Source organism: Neopelma chrysocephalum, unplaced genomic scaffold (genome assembly GCF_003984885.1).
Source record: "Neopelma chrysocephalum unplaced genomic scaffold, ASM398488v2 Primary Assembly neopelma1_92, whole genome shotgun sequence".
Taxonomy (NCBI): Eukaryota; Metazoa; Chordata; class Aves; order Passeriformes; family Pipridae; genus Neopelma; species Neopelma chrysocephalum.
Window position 1 is genome coordinate 1,762,516 of NW_020897754.1, and position 22,209 is coordinate 1,784,724.

Here is a 22,209-nt window from a genome sequence, read left to right on the forward strand (position 1 = left end):
TCCCCAGGTACTTCAGGCTATTACTGGAGACAGCTATTACAGCAAGGCACACATGTACTCTGAGCAAGTACCACTATTCTTATTATCTAAGAAGAGTCCCTCCAGCATGCTCCCTATGGCCTACATACTCTGCTTTTTTCCCCATTATTAGCAGATTATTCCATGCCACACTTTTCCTGGATAACAAAGGAATTATTTTACTCATACAGCAGATGAGACGGTTTTTAAGTGCTTTTCTTTTTAGCTTTTCTGCTGCTAATTCCACATAAATAAATTATGTAAGTATAAATACAATAATGTAAATAAAATATATAAATATATTTATAAATATAAATATAAATAAGCACCCACTCTCACACTTGCACATTTGAATCCCCTTTACTTTCCCCCAACAGCTTTCTGATTGATAACAAACCACTTCTCTAGATCATTAAGCGTGGACTAGCCTGGTAACACAGAATGCAAAGTTAGGTATGTATATTTGAAAATACCAGCAAATACTTCTTTATAAAAGGCTAATTTGCAAGGGTTTTAAATAACTTTAAACCTATTTTCACCATTTAAAATAAAACTCGGGGTGCAATGGAGTTTTATTTCATAATCTAAAAGGGAAATTCATTTTCAGTTCACTTAGTGGGGGGTTTAATTGCCAGGTAGTGAAGGCTACAAATCCAGTGGGCTAGAAATCAGGAGGCAGGGTTCTTCTCTCTCAGCTGAAAACCACATTTCCCTGCCTGTAAAAGCCAGGATACACATCTTTTGTCTCCCTGAGTGGCAAGGGAGAGTCTCAACCCCTCAGTCTCTCCCTCTGGACAGCCTTTAGAGCAGTTGACACAATAGCTCCAGACCTAAAAGCTACTGTAATACAAATTAATATCAGTTTTCCACAAGCTGCCTAAATATACTTTTTGGCCACAAAACAAATGCATTGCACCAGAGATTTTCGCCACTTGTACTGCAATTCCCAAAGTGAAGAAACTTTTTTTTTTTTAGATCTCAGTGGTATAAAAAGAAAATAGCATCATCTTGTTCAATGCCAGCTCCTCTGCTAAAATATTCATCACCTAAGTGATACTTCTGTGCTTTTGCAAAGTGTAAAATGCACAAGCTTTGCCACTGGCAGGCTATGTTCTTACTATGTTTAAACCTGTGTAGAGCAGTCATAATTATTCAGAATGGATGGCAAAAAATGACAGTAATTTTTAAGAGACTTCATGTTTTTATTCAAGCTGTGTATAGAATTTGTTTAAAAGGAAATTAAGAAAATCTCATAACTGAAAAACGCAAGCCTGGGCATCTGAGCTTTCCAAGTGGCTGCTACTTTAAAATAAAATGCAGTCATAATTAGCAAAAAATGAAGTAATATTTATCTTTATTACTTGTTACTGTTGGTACCATTTGTTGTTATTATTCAATTGGTATTTGTTCTCATTGCTGTTTATATGGAAATTATGCTCGTGCAACTGTGCTGCCTATCCACCTCTCAGTCCTTCCAGTTAGTTTTGAATCCACTTGGAATTCCAAAAACCTTCCACTGACCATGAGACAAGAAGTCCTAAACCACAGTTAATTTCTGCCTCTTGAGTCATTTTTCTAGACAACAAATCCATAATGAAGTTTCTTCATGGTCATAACCCCAGCAGTTCTACATAACAAATCTGCAGAACTGAAATCAAAGGGCTTCACTAGATGGGCCTGTGGATCAACCCAAAAGTTAAGGCAACTTGTGGAAAAAATGAGAAAAAAAAAAAAGAGTTGATGAGCAGAACTTGGGGGTATTAGGTAAAATAATTTATTCCAAATAAAGCCTTCTGCTGCATCCTCCTGTCATTCAACACAGGAGGTACAATTTATCTTACCAGAATGACTCAGCTTTTGGTACTTCTATTTACTCTAAAGCCTGTTAAGTGCTCTGCCACTTCCAGTGATGCAGCAGTTAAGCAAGGGGTTCAAATGCCACCCCAGATGCCCCACACAAACCCAGATACAGCCCAGGAGCTTAAATTCCTGAGCCATTTCCCCTTGAAAGGGCACTGATTTAATCTGCTGCCATTTGTGCTCCTGCCAAGAAATCCTGCTCATTTCAGGCCAATGCTCTGGAGATTCCCAGAGTGAAAACCTTGTGGCTCCATGATACAATTTCAAGTATTGCATGAGATCCATGAGATCTAATGAGATCCAAATGACTGCAAAATTGCCTCAGCTCCCCTCTGCTCAGGCACTTGGCCCTGAATCCCCCTGTCTGCCCTTGCTTCCAGGGCTTCTCCGAGGTTTGATTTGCAAAACTCTTGGCTTTGCCTGGATATGCAGGAGTGAGACAGAGCTCATGGTTTGGTAAGTAGACAGAAGATGAAGAATACTCAGACAGAACAGGTTTTATTGCTCTTACAGCACCTGTTTGTGTATTTCTACACTCTCTGCATATTCTGACCATGAGATTGAGGAACAAGAGGAATTCTTATTTTAAGTCAGTTCCACAGCAACCTTTCTGAACCTGCTTTTACAACTGCACACAGAACACCAGGGTTATCCAGGAATATCACTCCAGTCCCCCATGACTTCAAGGATTTAGGGACCTGGCAATGGCCTGGATTTTTTCTTTTTTTAATTACTATAGTAAATTAAAGTTGTGGCTTTTGGGGTTCTACTGCAAGTTTTGAGTTTGTTTTGCTGACAAGCATTTTGTGGTATTCAGTTGCATCTGGAATACATGTTCTCTGAACCCTTTTGGGCTCTATATCTCTTGCAACTGACTTCAGCTGATGGCCCTGGTGGACTTTTCTAGCCATATATTCCTATATTTCTGTTATTTGGTGACTGAGCTTGCCCAGACACCCATTCAGTGAGGGGTTCATGCTTTGCAAGAATAACATAATCATTATGTGCATTAAAAATCTCTAAATGGCAACTACAACTGTAGCTAAACACAACTAACTAAATTAGTCATTAAAAACACAGTATTTCTTTTTGCAAGTAGATTTTTCCTTTCAAATTTTCTAATCAGTCAATCACTACAGAAACTACGTGAGATTGCATTTGTGCTAAAAAAACAACCCAGAGCCTTCATTTGAATTAAATTTTAGGTCTGTGGGATTTTTATTTTATTTAAAAGTATCTTGCTCTGAGACCTATTAAGACACTCATTGTTTCAAGGCACAATATTTGATGTTTGTAAAGCGTATTAGGCACTTACATGCTTTATATTAAAAAGGCAATGATTGGCTTCACAAAGCACCATACAAATACCTTTTTAATTGAAATCTTTCCATCTCCCCTGCTTTCAAGTCCCCAAAGGTACCAAGCTATGAATTTCAATGAGGGCTTTGCAAAACAGTATTTAATTAGTGCTTTTCTGTCAGCCTTTCTTCCATCACCCACCTAACCACTCTTGTTTCTACAGAGACATATAACAGCAATTTAATATCATACAAAAGGAGCAACAGATAAGACTCTAAAACGTATCAGTTCAACCTAATTTTGGTATGGCTGTTTTCCAAACCCACATGGAATAGTGTCTGTTTTTACCGTGGAGGTAGAAGACCTTTAGTCATTATAAAGGAGAAAAAATAAAAAAGAAAAAAAAATAAAAAAGGAACTTCTTTACAGAGGTGTAATTGTGAGGTGAAGTTAAGTTTATGGCAGAGACACATCTTTCCTGGAGGTGAATGGAAGAAGGGGAAATGAATCATGAGATCCTGTGCACACATTATGTGGAAAACATGAAAACACAAACAAGACAAATGCAACAGAAATAATTTCTATTGGTGATGCAGAGTAATATTGCAGTGCTTATGGATGAAGGTGATTAGGATACAGTAAAATGTATGGAATGGAGCAGCATCACAGCAGACTAATGCTGCTTGAACTACTCCCTGGAAACCTGAAGTTCAGCTCTTGAACTGAACCATTCAGGTGAATGTTTCCACATGGAGACTTCATACTTATTTCAGCATGACTACCAATTTCTTGCTCCAGCAAGGGGTCACTAAGGGAGGAAAAGGGATGCCACCAGCAAATAAGAATGAGGAATTTTGACAGATGTGATGAAGGGCGCTTATTCATACTACACCTGTCTTTCATAATATTCTTTCTTTCAATTACATTCTTAACATGACACTAAACACATTCAGAAACCATTTTTCAAACTATGATGTCAGGCAGAATTGGAAAAGGATGTGGTAGTATCCAGAAATAAGGATAAGAGCCACAAGGAAAGCTGGCAGTATCCCAGGAATTGCTCACTGTGGTACACCCTGCTGTCCTCAGCCTCAGCTACAACCTGTGAGTCAGTACCAAGACACTAAATTTGGTAAAGACACAGCAGAGAAAAAAATGAAAGTGAGTAGTAAAAGCCACAAGACACCACAGGAGGGTGCTACACACAGTCACTGTACTCTTCTAGCGGGAAGAGTTAAAGGCAGCATGACTATGTTTTCCATAGTTTGAAAGCAGGAGTGAGTCCTTCTCCCTCAGAGCATCTCGGAATGAATCCATTTACTTACAATCAGAGACTCAGAACTGAAGGGTACTGGTTGTGTCAGCCTGGGATCTGTGCTGGTTGTACAGATACTGTCACCTGATGCCCATTGCTGACACTAAGAGGAGCAAGAATCAGATCAAACAACCCATCCAATGCAAAGAGTTTGATGATTATATAAATATTTTACTGTGCTTACACTTGTGTCAGAGAGCAGCTCCTCTCTACCCCAAAACATCAGCAACTGTTCTTTACAAGCTTTAATATCAGCACATCTTCAGAAACCTCCAGGATTCCTAGAATGAAACTGCTGTGTGAAGGGATATACACTTTTATGAAGCAGCATGTGACAATACACTTTCTATAAGTACAGACATATTTTGCTGTGCCCAGAAATGTTTTCTTTCACACTTCCCACTTACTTTTCAGCAGCTAACCAAACCTAGAGCACTGTACTGTACACAATACAACACATTTACCACTAATTACTTTTTACTGAGGCTCTTTACAGCAATTTCAAAGAAGAAGTTGGAACTACTCATCCCCCTCCTCTATCAACAAATCAAAGTCAGGTTGCTATACAGAGGCTGATGAATGTAACAAGGGCAGAAAGGATCACGAAGTTTGATGTTAAGTCACTTCTATATCCCAGTGAAGGTAGGAGAGCTCACCACAGTAATCTGATACATCTTGCAGGTCCTTGGAAATAGAAAAATTGCATACACTTTCTTTAAAGTACCTTCCAGTGCAGTGGAGACTGTTGTCCAGCTGCCCAAGTAAGTCCAACATACCCTGCCCAGAACCTGTCTCTTTATTGCCCCATCTCAGTGGAGCTCCTGTTCAGAGCCCCTGGGTACAGAATAAAGGACATGCCCACCCACAGGGTTAGCAGTGGAACCACTGGCCTCCTCTTATTGAGGAAAAAGGAAGATAATGTAAGGGAGACCTTCGATCAAGGATCTGGAATTCTTCCTTTCCACACCCCTATTTGTTTAACATCATTCATCCTATTCTCTTCTGTTGTTCTCTGATTCCAACTGAGTTATATCTTCCTGAGGTGTTCTTCCTCTTTGTGTTGGGTTTTGATAACTCCCTTAATCACAGAATCATAACTTATCTCTATTTGTAAGGGACCCCTCAGGATCACTGTGTCCAACTCCCAAATTCATGTAATTCTTGTTGGTCAACAGTTACTACACTGCCAGATTTCTTCTGTCACAATATCCCTTGCTAAAAGTTACCACTCCAGTCGTCTTCTCTTTATCTCCATAGCAGCTACCACAACTTTGCTTTCTCTACAAACCAGTGTTCATCACTACTCTGAGTATTACAGTTTGTTTCCAGTAAAACCCATGTATGTACATCCCACAGTGTTCCTATCTTCCAGCATCTCTGTCCAGAGGTGATGGACTAATGTAATGTTCTAGGACCACATCCCTAAAGCACCCTGGGATACTTCAGGATGAAAGGTGCTCTACTAAAAAACAGGTAACTACCTCAGAAGCAGCACTGTGAGAAAACAACACATACCAATGCCTTAAAACAACTTCTGGTCTACTAGTCCACACAGGAATGAAAAGTTAATGCAACCAAACAGCTCTCATGCTGCAGGACACAAAAAGGCCCACAATGCCACGAAATAGTGAGCAGAAACACATGTTTTCCCAATTCAAATGCCACTGTCAAAATTTCATTCCCAAGGAGAAATCTGCCAAAGGGATGCACAACTACTCTCCCACCCTCCAAGCTGGAACCACAGAATCAGGCAAATGTTTTCAGAGGAAGCTTCTGTCAGCCTGCACAGAATACCTGTTGCCATTATTAACTTGAATTGTTTGGCAGCTAAATTTTGTTTCCAACACTGTCTGGGACACACCATGAGGAAAACCTAATCAAACAATGCTACTTTCACAGGAGATAAGGAAGTATGGCAACAGTGGCCACCACAGACACTTTTTCTGTAAGGAAATAGAGTTTGGTTGGGAAGAAAAGGGGAAGATCGTCTTTCAGAAGGTGATGCAGAAATATTGACTATTGAGAAGACAAACCATTTTTTGACATACAACTTCATAAATAAAGAAAACAGGCTGCTGGTCACCTTATATCCCGAACAAACACTGGAAATGCAAACTTGTCTGGAAAGCAGAAACAGAATGCTATACCCTGGTATGTGCACTAATTCACTAACTGCTCTGTGGCTCCAATCCAGCAAAACACTTAAGCACATGAATAGTCCCAACAACAAAGGTCTGAAAGACTGCCCATACATTAAAGTAAATTGCAATGTAGGCACAAGCCTCTCCCTTGCTTTCATTAAAACCAGCAAAACCCAGAGAACAAAATCAATGCTGCATCCCTTGGGTATAGCAAGCAAGGAGCAGGGTCACGGCAGCCACATTCAAGGACAGCTTAGGAAAGCGTATTTAAAACATGAATTTGTATTTGTACACCCAAATTTTAAATATACATACACTGGTGGGATAACATATTGATTTCTAAGCAAAAAAAACCCCACAAACCCCATACAGGTTTGACCCCCAAGGGGCCATTTAGCCATGAAAAAGCTTCCCAACTTTTTACTGGGGTTGCTTTTATGGTCAGACAGTTTGTCACTCTGTGGAAAAGAAACACGCTGCTGTGTTTTCCCTGAGTTTCCTTCAGAGGAGGAATCTGAATAAAATGTCAGCCTGAGCCATGCAGCAACCCTGGCTTACACAAATCAAATGTCAGGGTTCAGGAGAGTGTGATGATAACACTTGGTGGGAGCACAAGGGAGAGAGATGAGTGATTCCCAGCCTGGGAGGCGACCCAGCAGGGTCCAGGCCAGGGAAAATTGAAAGGTGCTCGGAAAGAATGGATTAGAGTGGAGATGATGAACATACTGCCATTTGAGAAAAGTTACCTGCTACCAAGATTTGGACAGCACCATTAAGGCATTCAAAAAACAATTTCCCGTTACCTCAGGCAACAAAATCCTTTATTATCAGAGCAAGAATTTTACCAAAAGGACCATTTTAAAGCACAGTTATAATTTCTGCTTTTACTGTCATTAGTGTTTGCATTCCTCCTCTGGTCTCTCTGTTCAAATGCCGAAACCAGCACCTAGCACAGACACACAGTGAGGACATGCAGGCAAACACATCTCCCACAAAGCAGCAAATCTGATCCCATTCCTGTCACAAACAGTTAAATTTTTTTTTTCCTGGGGCACTCAGCATCAGATTTCACGTGAGGGCACCTGAAATAGCAGTCCTATGTTATTAGGCATTTAAGACCAAATGCTATCACCAACACAATGAGTGGAAGTCTAATCTGCAACCTGTACTTCAGAAATGAATGAAATGTTTACAGGGCAGTAGTGGTGTGAAAGTGGAAGAACCTGCTTCTCTCAGAGGTCTAAATGCTCTGCTGGCACATTCAGGGTGAGAAACATCCAGTGTGTACACAAACCACACTGCTGCTGTCATATCAGTGTTCTTTTTCTGTACATTGAGGCTTATTTGGCATTGCAAAATAGTTTCTTCACCCTAAAACTGGCAGGCTCTCTTCTGTGCCCAAGTGCCTATCTCAGCACCTGTTTACAGCTCTGCTTCAGTGCTACCTACCTCTTATTACCACAACAATCATTTGGGAGCAGCAGGCTTTGCAATTGCCATGCAAGCATATCCTTCACTACTAAATTGGCTTTAATCCATTTATATATTGGTTTCTTTCTGGCAGTTTCTTTTCACTCTCCCAAAGTTCTGTGTGGAGCCTGGAGACACTTCTCTCCCACAGTTTAGTGAAATGACTTGCCAATGTCTTCCACAGAAAGTGAGAATTTACCAACCACTGTAGCACAGTTATTCACAATTTTCTCTACCTGCACAACAGTGCAACCCCAAAGAAATCATCATGATTTGCTTCACCTTCTGATTCAATCTCTGTTGTTGGCAGATGTTCAGTCTCATGATGCCAGTTCAAACTCTACTGAGACTGCTGGGAGTTGGTGGATGTCTGAACCGGTTTGATGAGGCAGGAACCTCATCTCCACTTCAGAAGGAACACCACAGCAGTGACTGGAGCAGTCTATAGGCCTCCACAGATCCCATGGGCTAACAGTGCTGCAGTATTTCATCCCAGTCACCACGTGTACACCTGTGCATTCCACTTTCAAAAAAGGAGCAAGGAGCTGAAGGGTCTGGATGAGCAAAGATGGTGATACATTGGAAATATGGAAACAAGCACAGCAGCATATCTGGTTTGTAGCCATCTCTGGTTTTAATGATCTAAGAAAAGAAAGGTGGAGAAAATCCTTTGGAATCTATGGGCTGTTTGCAAGAGGTCAACAGAAGACTGTAAACAGAGTGTAGTCAATATTGCTGTGCATAGGGGAGCATGGAAAAATAGAATTCTTGATAAGCAGCTGTATTTGATTTCTACACTGTGATGAAAAGCATCAGCTAAACAGTGAACATGGATTTTAATTTGGGCAGTGTTTGTCAGCGGTCAAGGCAAGCAGGAAAAAAATGGCAGTGTTTTTCTGGATCTCAAGCAAGGAAATCCTGTTTCTACCTGTAAACAGGACTTGTGGAAGTCCAAAGAGAGAATAAATACGAAACAGGGAAAATGGGATGTCATTCAACACAGCCACACTCCTGACCACAATGTTGCTTTTGAGACAGGTCAACTTTGTATAGCTCAGCACAGAAGTATCTCCATGAAGTGAGTCATAACAAACACTAGGAGGGAAATGGAGGGCTCTGCAGGTGTTTCTAGAGGAAACAAAAGAAACAAAACAATCCTATAAAATATTTAACCAAAGGACATATAAATAAACTTGGAGTGCTTGGAGATACATTTATTTATATTCTGGGTTTGGGCACTTGATAGCTGAGAGCGAGAAGGGACTTTGATGGACATTCAGAAGTGGTACCATTCACACTCAGAGCTGCCTTAAAATACATATCCCACAGTCTGGACAACAGGAAAATTCCTTTAGTCATCTAATGCCCCTCTTGCATGAAGTTAACAAGAACAACACAAAACCCACAGAGCTGTCCTGCTCCCACCAGGGAGGATCCTTTAGCTCCCTTTAAAGGATCTAACTATTGAGAATTTCAGCCTGTGTTCTTCGGATTTTATAATTTTTCTGGCTTTTTGCTCTATTATGGGGCTGTTCCACAGAACATTTCAGTAGCTCCTGCCAGGGAATCCACCAGATTAATTCAGAGTTCATTTGGCCAGGAAGTGGTCAGCTTCTCTGAGAGAGGGCACAGGAATGACAGCTCCCTATCTCTTTCTGGGAATTCTCAGAAGATTGAACAGCAGAGGGTATTTTCAACTAATTCCAAATGCTCCAAAAGTCATGTTTAGATCTACACAGAAAGCCTTTTGAAAACAAATCTCCAGGTAAACATACTACTCAGGACTCAAGAGCGAGACACAGATTAGGAAAGTACAAATCCTGCTTTAAAACAGCTCATTACAGGTTTTTTTTTTTATGATCTGTTTTTCAGACTCCTATTAGAGCAGAGTAACTAAATACCCATTAAGTAAGCACTTAGGCCAAATGATAGCTTTTCCTGGGAAGCTTAGAGGGAGTTCTGAAAGCATTTTGCTTAGAGAGATGAGGAGCAGAAACACAGTCCTGGAGAAGAGCAGGCAGACAGAGCTTGAATGCTGCCCTTTGGCAGAGCTGGCAGCATCCCTTATTTTCTTAGTTTAGCTTGGCCTTTTCCTGTAAAGCTCCCCCAACTCTGAAATATTTCACCTGGGAAGGGAAAGGGGCGATTCAGAGACACTCCCAGGAAGACACTCCTTCACCCAGCAAATCAGGGTTCATGTCTGAGCTGCTTCTTGTACCAATCTCTCCTCCTGCTATTGGGGTTCATGGATATTTGTGCTGCAGAGCAATACAACAGCCACCCATGGAGGCACAAGGGGCTGCCTAACCACCACTTCCACAGAATGCCAAGGGCAATACCTCCAGGTCTAAATGTTTCAGAGGTTTTTTTCCTATGATTTTTTCTAAAAAAAAATATAATTATTATTTTTCCAAGAAAATCAGCTACTCCGGAGAACTAAATTTGGTTTAGTGGAAGAATAAACTTCTGTCAAAAATAACCTTGGAAACATCTTGTCGACTTGTTCAGGTGGTTGGATTCCACCTCACTTTCCAGAACCTCCCCACTTCCAGTGTCAGTCTGGCTGCCCTTCCCAGCACAAAGGCACAGTGTAGAGTCCCATCAGGCATCCTGAATCTCAGTAAGAAGTCAAGCTGCCTGGCACCATCAGAAATTGTTCAATTTACAACACTGAGCCAAGAGAGAACAAAAAGAACAAAAAGTGTGGGAAGGAAAGGCGGGAGAGGACAGGATTTGCAAAATGCACCGTTACCCACCCGGTTCCCTGTGCTACACTTTGACCTCTAAACATGTACATCAATCACTGATGTTAAAGTGCACCAGGGATGAAAGAAGGGAATTAAATAACAGCCCAAAAGAATGGGGGCTCAGGGTATCTGCATTCTGTTCGTAGTAGGAGCACACATAAAAACAGATCCCCAGCTTAACAAAACAGATTTGGTGAGATCAACACATTAAACTGCATGCTCTGTCAAATGAGCCCTTCACAGCTTTTCTGGAAAGTTCTTGTGATTTCTGCAGCCTTCCTGTGTAACTCTAGGCAAATTATTTAACTTTTCTGCCTCCCATATCTATAAGTCAGAGCACATGGAATAACAGCTCCTGTTTCAGAGGGGGTTTAGAGTCCTGAGGTAGTTTTTGGAGACTCCTGCAACATCCTCTAGCGAATTAGTGATTAGAAAAGCAAATAACTAGGAGTTCACTTCTGAAGCAGGCAGAATGAGAAACACACAGCAGAAGAACAGTTCCCATCCCTGCTTCCCCATCTTGGCATTCGTAGCCTTGCAAAGAAATGTCACTTTAAATAACCAGTTCTCATTACGCTAAATACTGAAATGCCAACCCTGATCATGTGGATTTCTGTCAAAAATTAATGTTTTAGTAAGGAGGCTCTTAGTTTTGGCCTGTCTGGTACTTTGCAGTTTGATATGGATTGAAGATAGCAGCTATTATATTATCCTCTGCCCATGTTAACTGTAGGCAGAAAATCTGCCAGCTCTGGTAAATCACCGATGTAACACCACGCTTGCAGCAAAAGTGGATACTCTGGGCTCACATTGCATGTGCAGTGATTTAGTGAGCTATAAACACAGAGAAGAACTTTTAAAGGAGGTGCTCCGTATCAAAGGGGGCCAAAAGTGCTGTTGCTTTTACTCAGAGGCGAATGCTTTATGTTGGAACAAGAGAAGAAAGCTTATCTGCAGCTTCTCAGTGCTGATAAGTCAGGCACAGCCCTTTGAAAACGATCGGTCCCACCACGGTATCGTGCACAAAATGCAGGTTAATTGATTTGCTGCAGAGCTCAGTGCTCTTATCAATGGTGAACATAGTTCAGAGAGTAACTCCAACAGCACACAAAGCTCCCTGTTACACTTAACACCTCCGTTTCTGCATTTTTTGGCTCCTGGGAGAATTGAAGAGCTGAACCCTTGCAGGGGTGTCATCCTGATGACCTGTGCATGATGGCAGGGAGGCTTTGCAATCTCAGTACCTGATCCATTCCACTGAGAGGAGAAAATAAGATTCCAAAGACATTGCTGCTATGACTATACTGTGGTTTATACAGGAAAGAAGTTACCCAAATGAAAAGGAAACTCTAAGGGAGCAGATACTGAAAAGAAATGTCAGTAGTGAGCCATGGAATTAAGGAGAGAGAAGGATGGATTTTTGCCTCATGCTGCTTCTCACCTTTCTTTTCATTTTCAATCTGTTCTCTTGCACTTCACCTCATTCCCACTTGGCTGGCTGGTTCTCTTCCTTCTTTTTTCTGTTTACCTGACATACCTTTATCTCATTCCCTTCTCCCTTTGTGCCCCCTCTTAAAAATATCTCATGGTGGTACTACAAAGTTCCTGCCATGAATGCATTCACAGTGACTTCTAAGATATGAAGCTTAACAAAGTATGTAAGTATTCTTAGGCTCAAAATATATACAGCTATTAAATACAAGCATCTTCCTTCTTATTGCCATTAACTCCTAAATTATTTCAGAGTAGCTCAGAGCAACCTCAAACATAATTACATGGAACTGAATAATTAACAGAACTCATGAAATGCACACCGTGTACAGGAGGCTAACAGTATAAATGAACAGGTATTTGGTACTCATATCTTCAATTTCTGCTGGTTTATAACCAAAACCACATCATGGTATCAGTCTATAGAGTTCCTGCTGGATCACATGTCTGCAAAAGAAAAGCAGAAAAGAGGAACAGGGCCTGCAACATGGTCTGTGCCCGATTTCTCTCCAGAGCAAAAAATACAATAAAAATACATGGAGAGACCCATAGTGACTACAGAAGATGCTGAGCATCCTTACACAGTATTCAGAGCAGGCCCAGACACACCATGACAAATACAACACATTTACTTAAATGTATTACTTAAAACAGAGTCCATTTGTTGTGTGCATCTGCGAATGCAAGCTTTTTTTCCAGTACACTCTGGCTTAATATTCTTCCCAGATCTTTCTCACCTGATGTTTCAGTCAACTGGATGCTGAAGAGGCCTTTAAAAAGCACATCAGTTCTTTTATTTGCTATAATCTTGCTATATCCAGAGCAGACAGTAAGAACAGAACATTGGTTCACTTCCAATGCTTTGAAGGATTGAGTGTGAAAGACCTCTTTGCATATTTTCTCTTTCTAATTTTTTTTTTAATGTACTGCTTTCCAGTGTGTTTTCCCACTGGTGTGTAGCTTCTCCACCTTGTCAGCACTTCCAGTGGAGCTGCTGAGCTCCAGACTGGTCACTGCCCTTTCTGTCACGCCATGTGGAGAGATTTTTGGTCTGACTTACAAACCCCCTGACAAGTTGCCTGGCTGTCAGGCTGCTGCAGCTCTTTCCAAGACATACTTCCTTGCATCTCCAGCTTCATTTTCCCCCTTTAGCTTCATCCTTTCCATAGGCATTAGCAATGGAGCCATGCAGAAAAAACAGCCATTAAAGTATTTCAGATTCTTCCTTATTGAGAAATTACCTGCATGTCCTAGTTTGTCACTCAGTCATGTTCCACTGGGCATCTACCACTGTTCAAGCACTATATGCATGTGACTTCTAGATTACCTACCAGGTGATGTTTCCTGGTGCACCTAGGCTTTAGTTTTTTTACTATTATTGTATGTTCTGTTTTCTTTTCAGAATATTAAATCTGGTATCTGTTACAGGACAGCTTCTGCACAACACTCCTGGAATTCAATCCCAGATTTCTAGGCAAAAATCTGGCAATCTGCTCCTGTTCCTGAGTGTTGGAAAATTTCTCCTTTGAGTTTCAATTAACTCCCCACTGTTGTGCCCTGCTGACTGGTTTGGTTTACTGGTACATTCAATCCCAGATGAAGCAAAGCAACAACACGTATTGGCTACTCAACAAAATCTGGTTTTCCTTCTGAATTAAAACTAATTCAAAGTCCAAGAAACTTTTCAAACACAAGATTTTTCTTTCAGAAGGCAAGTGAGCTACAAAACTAAGGTAAAGTGTGTAGAGGGTTCATCACGTGTTGCTGAATGTGACTGTGATATGGGGCTGAATTGGTCCCTAGGAACTCAACTGAGGCCAGCAACCAACTTTACTGGGCTGTATTTAACTCTGCAACTTGGGATATACTGAAACTCTCTCTTCATTTCATCACATAACATTTCCTCACATCCTGGTTTCCACCTGGGCTGCTCTGAGCAACAGGACTGCAGCTACAGGGAATCTGTCCTGCAGTCCCAACAGAGTCTTAGAAAATACTGTCATATTTACACCTCAGTTTTCTCACCTACAAAAGAAAGATTGCAGCCTCAGGTCTCAGATGCATTTAGAATTTTTGTGAGCCAAAAGTGACGTGCCTTTGCCTCCAATTCTATGCCATCCTAAGCAGTCACCATTTAAGTTGACATTTATTGAAGGCCTTAAAGAGAAAAGCTGAGGGAAAAAACCCCAACAAGAACAAAAAAACCAAACCAAACCAAACCCAAACAAAAAAAAACAACCCAAAACAAACAAAACAAAACAAAAAAAAAAACACAAAACCCAAACCCCAAAAAACTTACTGACAACTTTGATACTTAAAACTCTGCTTTTGCAGTTTAATTTGGATAGACTCAGTTTTATTTGACTAGTGCTTAGAGGGTGGCTACGAAGAGGATGGAAGTAGAGAAAAGATAAAGGGCAACGGGTACAAGTGGCAGAGGTTTTATCTTGACATTAAGAAAGGTAATTTTTACAATGAGAACAACCTTTCACTGTAACAACATCCTCAGGGGCATAGTAGGGTCCCCAAGGATGGTGGTTTTCAAGATGTGGCCAGAGCACTTGATATTATCATCTAGGCTCCCTTTCCCATAGAAGGTTGGAGGTCCTTTCCAACCTGGGCTGTTCTATGACTCTATCAGACTATTTAATCTCACATCTAGCCCTAAACTAATAATGTTGTTATGATTCTATGATCATTACTGCTTCCCCTCACAGCTGAACCCAAGTCAGATGACACTGAAAATAGTTTTACACCAGTGTAACTTTACTAGTCCTAGTCCTGGTAAGTCATTCACACGCAAGGGGAGGGAGCTCAGGTCTAACAGAAATTACTTTTTACTTAAACCAAGTATTTTCATCTGTTGCATCTTCCCTCCAGGCAAATTAAAAACTCCTCCCATTCCAGAGGAACGGAGAAAGATAACTGAGATGTCTTCACACAGGCTGCTGGAGTGAGTAGGAATCCCAGAAACTGAAGTACAGCAATTTTTGTGGTTTATACACAGTTTTAAAAGGTTATACGTTTCTAACAGGGAACAGTGAGACTTAAAATAGTGTGCATATATATATATATGTATCCTATATTCTGTGAAAGATAAAAAATTGAACTTTTTATTCTAAATGTACCATGGGAATGTATAAACAGACAAGTTTCTATTACATTTAGGTCATACTGTGTGCAGGTTTAGGAAAAAGCTTCCAAGATAAAACTTATGCAGCCTGAAAGGTTTTCTAAAAGCACAAGGATTGATTTCCTTAAAATTTGCTTTACATATATTCCTCTCCTTTACAATCACATTAGGACTCCAATTAGAAAAGACAAATAGGATTGTTCTGTGAATGGGATGCCTGCACTCAGGGTACCTGTGGTGATGTATGTTCAAGTAATGGAGTAATTCAACTGGTTACATCATTATGAAAGAGCTTTCATAGTTGAGATGAGAAACCTTGTACTTCATAAAGTCTGGAACAGTGCTGGCAACACTTAATTATTTAAAGTCACCCTTCCACATGGATATAAATGTGAATAGATTATTATGCTTTCTGTAGAAAATACACCTCTGTCCTCTAAAGTGCTTTAGTGCAGAAGTTCTGAGTCACAATAACCTTCTTGCCCAGAGTCTCACAGGGGATCAGCACCAGAGATGGGAATAAAGAATCCCAGAATCCCAGCTCTAACCCTTCCTGCACTGACTGGGGACCATGATTCCTCCTAGTGAGTCCTAACACATTATTGTGCCACCAAAAAAATCACACTGGACTAAGAAGACAGGTAAAGAATAAAAAAAAAATCATGGAAAACAGGCAAGAAAAAAATTGAACAAAGGTGGCTTTATAACCCTCAGGACCAGAAGAAACTCTGTAGTTTGAGGTCAGCTGACTAAAGGATTCGTGTGCTACTACTGCAAAATTAACAAGGGTTTAACACATAATCAAGTTTAACAAGCCTCTGTGTATCAGCACAAGCAAGGTAACCCATTTCATAATGCTCCTCAGCCCATGACAAATGCAAGGCAATGTGGTTTAGCATGTTCCCCTTTCCTCTGGGATTAAACTGGCACACTTTTAGTGCAGAAAAGAGACAAGCTGGTTTTGAGACTCTGTTTGCTGCACAGTAATTTGCTAAAAGTTGTGGTAAAATTCGACTTTATGTCAAATTCCCTAACTCTGCTAAGAACAGAGGGCTAATGGGATATGGGGAAGTGAAAAAGCATTTCCTTGCCAAATGGGTCTTTAACAGGCTTGACAATGACAGTAATAATGGCCAGTCTTCGCGAACGAAGATCTGGGGAAAGGTCTTTTTACCTTTCCAGCCTGCGCAATGGATTTTTTAGGTGAGACACAGCCTGCGCTGAACTGAGCCCACCCTTTAATCCTAAGGTTCATCTGCCGGGGCCAAGCAAGCTTGGACAATGGCAGTGAGGTCCTCAGGACGTAGGTTTGTTTAGAGTGACCTTCTCATAGATGGATGGCCTCACAGGGCTAACGAGCTACCATCTGCCCGGGGGACTTGGGATTCGAACCCGTGGTCGCAGCAGTGAGAGTCCTGCATGCTAACCACTAGGCCACCAGGGGTCCCACAATGACAGTGACAACTGTGTAAAGGGCTTTTCCACCATTGGATGAGTCCACCTTCATTTGAGCCTTATAACCCAGCACTTCTCCACCTCTTCTCATCACTCAGAATTGCACCTTCCTGTCCAGTTTGGTACCAGCTGTATAAAAACACTGGCAGTGAATGATGAGCAGACATAATATGCCTTATGCTTGAGGTGGACATTCAGGGGATGGAATGTGAAGTGACAGAGGTCTTCCCAGCCACAGAACTCCAGAAGGATGTGATCACTCTGAACCTCAGTGGAGATACAGACATAGGGCTAAACTCTGTCTATTTTGCTACTCCTCAAGCCCAATTCAGATTTTTAACCCACTTTGCTAACATTAGGACATTAAGGATGTGCCCTGAGGCTTTGCTGAATTAGGGCTTTTGGCTTATCATCAAATTAAGGGAAAATGTGCCATAACCCACTCACCTGACTCAGTCACAGCTGTAGTCCAGGATCCTAATCTCCACATTTATTAAACACATGCTCCCTCTGGAGCTGGAGATGATACAGTAACAGCTGTTTTATTCTGCTTTCTTTCTAAGTCACGAGGAAAACACAACCCTGTCTCTGGTATAATTCACAGTGTTCACACCTAGTATTGCAATTAAGATGTACAAAGATAAACAACTGTTAAGTTCTCTGTATCTTTTACGATCTATTCAACCTCCCAGTCTCTCTCCCTGGTGTTGCCATCATTACTGTGAGCAAACTCGTACCAAAATCTGACTCAGCAAAGGCAAATTAAGTTTTATGCAAAAATAAATGAGGCAAGTTATACTGGGCACAGCATCCTCCCCAAAGGTACTGAGACTAAACATAAGAATTCAGTAGAAAGACAGTGAAACAAAGCAAATGCTGGGACACCAGGGTTTGCTCTGACTTTAATGTCAGCCTGGCCTGCCAGTGGTACAAAATTAGTATTTCTCTGTGGATCATTAATCCTTTTTGTCCACAATATCCTATCATGAACTCCAACGTGGAGTAATAACCACAATTGTGGGCGGGAGCACCCCACAACACACCCCAAAAACCACAGGGCACAGGGTGTCTCTGGGGGCTGAGAAAATTCACATGGCAGCCACCAATTTTAGGGAGGGCACCTCATATCAGAAGACACCATTCTTTTGCCTGGTTAGTGCAAAAAGGGATGTGTTCCTCCCTCAAACTTGCTGAAGGGCTTTGGCATGTCAAGGCCTTTGTGTCTGGACTGTGTGCTCTGCCTTTGTCCACCCCAGCCTCGTCTACCAACAGAGGTACAGGCACAGCTAAACATGTTGATGTGTATTTTTGTGTTCCAACAGCTTCTGTAGCAGCATTTACAAGGGAGACACACAAAAATAAGCAAACACAGACACAAAAAAAGCCACTTGCTTTCTCACCGTGCCTGTTTACTATTTGCAGTTCAGTCACCTCTGACAAGTGAAGGAGATCATTTCATCTCAGTTCCTTCCTCCAGCACACCCACCTGATGTATTGCTGGGGGGATCACTACAGTGCAATGTTTGCTGTCACTGTAAATTGACACTTTACTTCTGAAAAGCTACAAGCCATTTGTTCATAAAACACTTTGCAATCCCCACTGGTCTGTTTGGTAGTTTGCTTGGTTTTTTTTTCAGATCTAAAATAATTTTAAGGTGTTGCTTCAAATTAAACATCCATGCCTTACATGACATTTTCTTCGTAAACAAGTTAGCACAAATATATTTTCCCATGCATATTTATTATGTGCACACAGCAGTCAGCCTTCAAATCCACTCTCCCAGTCCCTGGGGCAAACCAGGAATCCTCCTTGCCATAAAAACTTACCCTTTTCCCTCAATAAAGAATAAACTTTTGCCTTTAGAGTCTCATTTTTCATTTATTTAATTAGTTTCCATCTCAGATAACTAAATTCTTTTTTATTACAGCTGGGAATTTTTATAATGTGCAAATTGAAATAATGATTGTAGCACAATACTCTTCAACTGGTTTTCATTAAGCCTCCAGCTACTATTCCTTGCTTTGTTAGATATCTTTGTGTTGGGGTTACTTTACACTGGACAGAAATTTATGTTGAAAAGAATGACTAAAAGCCTATTAGATAACAACCCTTTAAATACACTGGTTGATGGAGCTTAATTGCATATTCTTGTCATAAGCAAAACACCTCAATTGCTTAAAACTTAATAATCACGCTAAAAAGTGGACTTGTGAGTGTATTCCAGGGATTCATAATTCTGAACATCCAAATTACTACCTGTCCTTACAATTCTGTGCAAGCAGACACGCAGTGCCATAAAGACACTTACATTTGTGAGATTTCTTGTCAACAGAGTGACTAAATTCATACCCTGTGCTCAAGTAGGGTCTTCTGGTTCATTTTAGTCCCTTGAAACAGCTCAGAACCATTTGTGTGGCTTGCTGGAATTTACAGCATGCTTACATTGTTGATCACCAGTCTCATCTCGCTACTTTGTCATCCTGTATTGCCTACTGGGAAATGAGTTTGCTGGAATATATTCCCATTGCTGCCAGGGTCACAGAAGTCTGAATGAACACAGGAGTCCACTTAATTGCAAAGATTTATAGCTATGTTGTTTTCTTTTCTCCCTTTCCACTCAAACTTGTCTTCCATGTCTGATATCTATAGAAAAGGGAGAGCTGCTTGTTCTGGTCAAAACCAGCAGCAGACAAGGATCCAGTTTTGCAGGGATTCCTTATTTCTCCCACTAGTGCACAGGCAACAGAGAAGCAGTTTTCTAACCCACCCTAGGCCAGGGTACTGAACCAAAGAAAAGTGCTGTGTCAATGCAAGATCAGCCATGACCTGTCTGCAACGAAGTAATGAGTTACACAACTGGCAAAAAAACCCCCACATAACCTTTATCATTTCCAGAAGTACCAAGCTGTTCATTTGGATTTAGGATGCCATCCTTTCCCAGCTGAAAGACAGGTGAACTGCTATGCAAAGAAGACGAGAGATTTTTAATTCCTGGAAATTTGAACATCTGCCTCTGCCTGCCCAAAGAGTCTGCTGTGCAAATCAAGCATAATTTCTGCGTCAAACTAAAGCCTTTTCCATCGTCTTATTTATGGCTCCGCTACAAGCTTGAGTAGCAGAGGAATCAATCAATCCAACCAACCAGCAAAATGATTTTGGGAGCTCTGGGGATTAAAAAAACAGAACCAAACCAACAGAACTCAGACTGTTTTAGCATTTCTGACTGAACACAGAGTTCACACGCCAAGAACTTACCAATGGAGCGATGGATGCAGGTGTGCTGGTTATCACTCAGAAAAAAGCCCTCTTTGCACTGGCATTCATAGCTGCCCATGGTATTTACACAGATCTGCTGGCACCCTCCATTGTTATCCAGACACTCGTCAACATCTAGAAGAGAGAAGGAAAAAGAAACAGATTCAGAATATACACCCGGAGGAGCAAAGAAGCCATAAAAAGGCTAATGAAAACTACCCAAATGCCATCACTTAATCCAAATTATTCTGCCTAATTATTTTTCCTGCATCCCAGGCTTAAAGTTAACATAAAAAAAACAAACAGTGGGGAGGGGAGTCCAGCTACATCTCCATGTATTCCGAGCTGCAAATTGATTTCCAATGCACAAAGAACATTAAGGTCCTAAAAAGGCTGTGACCCCATCTGCCAAGCGTGGTGTTGCACTCTGTCATTCCCACTCCACTTGGAAAGACATACTTCAGGACTACAGTAATTTTTAGCAGGGGTAACAGGCAAACACAAAGGGTATTACTGGGTGAAAAGAGTCTTTATAGAGTCCTGGTCTTGAAGAGAACAGCATGTTTCAATTACTGGAGTCATAACCCCCTACTTTGTCAGTTTGTTTAATGTTGTTTAATGAAAAGAAGGCTTCTTAAATCTAAATGTTCCATGTCTGTATTGTCCTTTTAATAGGCAAATATATAAAACCACAAAGGCAGCATTAGCTACTGGCTGTTTTGAGGGTCTCTGCCTATCCCCCATCACTTCTCTTTGCCATAACAGTGTGGTGTGTTGAACAGAGATGTGTTCCAGCACTGGAAAACCACTGCCACTAAGAGATACCTGACCCACACTCAACCTTGCAACTCTCCTGTTTTGCTCATAACAGTGAATCATATCTGTTTTCTGGGGTTTTTTTGTTAATTTGTTTTTTCTTGTTTGTTCATTTGTTTGTTTTTGTTTGGTTTTTGTTTTGGGGGTTTTTTTGATAAGAGCAACTTGCCACTCGAAAATTCCATGTTTTCCTTTTTTTTTTTTTTTTTAAATGAGGACTCTTCAGCCAGTTAGTTATTTCACAGTATGTGCCAACATGCCAGCAATTGAGCTGGTGTGTGTTTTGCTTTCATTTTGTTTTTGGAGGGGGCAAAAAACCCACAACAAAGGTAAATGATCCACAACACCCAAAACCTCAAAAGAGCTGGCACAGCTGCAGCAGAAATTAATTCCTCCAGGACTGGCCACAACACACTAAGGTAAAACCAAGCTGGTTTGCTGGTACTTTTGCAGGCAAGGCCAGAAGACTCTGAAAGGCTGCAAAAAGTCTGCCAGCAACTACTGCAGGAAGGCCAGTGAGTTCCAGCCCCTTGCCTGTTATTTGTGCTGGGGTGCTGCCTGCACTTCATGTGGCACAAATCAGAGCTCTTTCTCACAGAGAAAAAAAAGCTCCCGGGTAATTACAGTACCCAGGGAAACCAGGCAGGCTCCTTCTGTCTTGAACTACAATGCAAGTGTGTAGACAGTCCTCGTTTTTTTACTGACCAGGAAATGTTAAGCACTATTGCCTCAAATTTTCTGTATTGAAATCCCCTCCTGCCCTCAGTTCCAGAACTGAACATTTTCATAACCCCCATCAGAGAGCTTGGGAGTGCACAGGAAAAGGAGAAGTGAAGACTTTCCTTGCCTACTGCTGCACAAGAAGGGAAGATAAATAAGTGATCCTAGTTAGAGCCTTCCTCTGCCTTCCCAGCCCTGCTGCCCTCTTAGTGCCACTCAAACCTGCTCCCTTCAAAACAGCACACTGGAATCTGGATTCTCCTCTCTGGAAGATCAGCTGGACACTTACTGGAGGAAAAAGTCTCAGCTGGTACATGTACAAACCCCCAAATTATGCTACAAAGTACGAGGCCTTCCCAGAGCTCTGTTTATAATATCACAAATAACTCCAACAATTGCCTTCCAGCTCTGATGAATAATCTGAAACAAATGCAATGATTTATAAACATTTTTTTTTCTGCTCTTGATAGCAAATGCTGGATTTACCA

General features: G+C 41.1%; 1 protein-coding gene across 3 annotated transcripts in view; it reads right to left on the reverse strand.

Annotated features, from left to right (window-relative positions):
• The window catches only part of SCUBE1 (signal peptide, CUB domain and EGF like domain containing 1), a 175,774-nt gene that overhangs the window by 111,261 nt on the left and 42,304 nt on the right, over positions 1 to 22,209 (reverse strand). For all 3 annotated transcript variants that reach the window (XM_027693634.1, XM_027693633.1, XM_027693631.1), the window contains exon 4: positions 20,186 to 20,320. In XM_027693634.1, the coding sequence (XP_027549435.1) occupies positions 20,186 to 20,320 (135 nt within the window). The remainder of the gene's footprint in view (positions 1 to 20,185; positions 20,321 to 22,209) is intronic.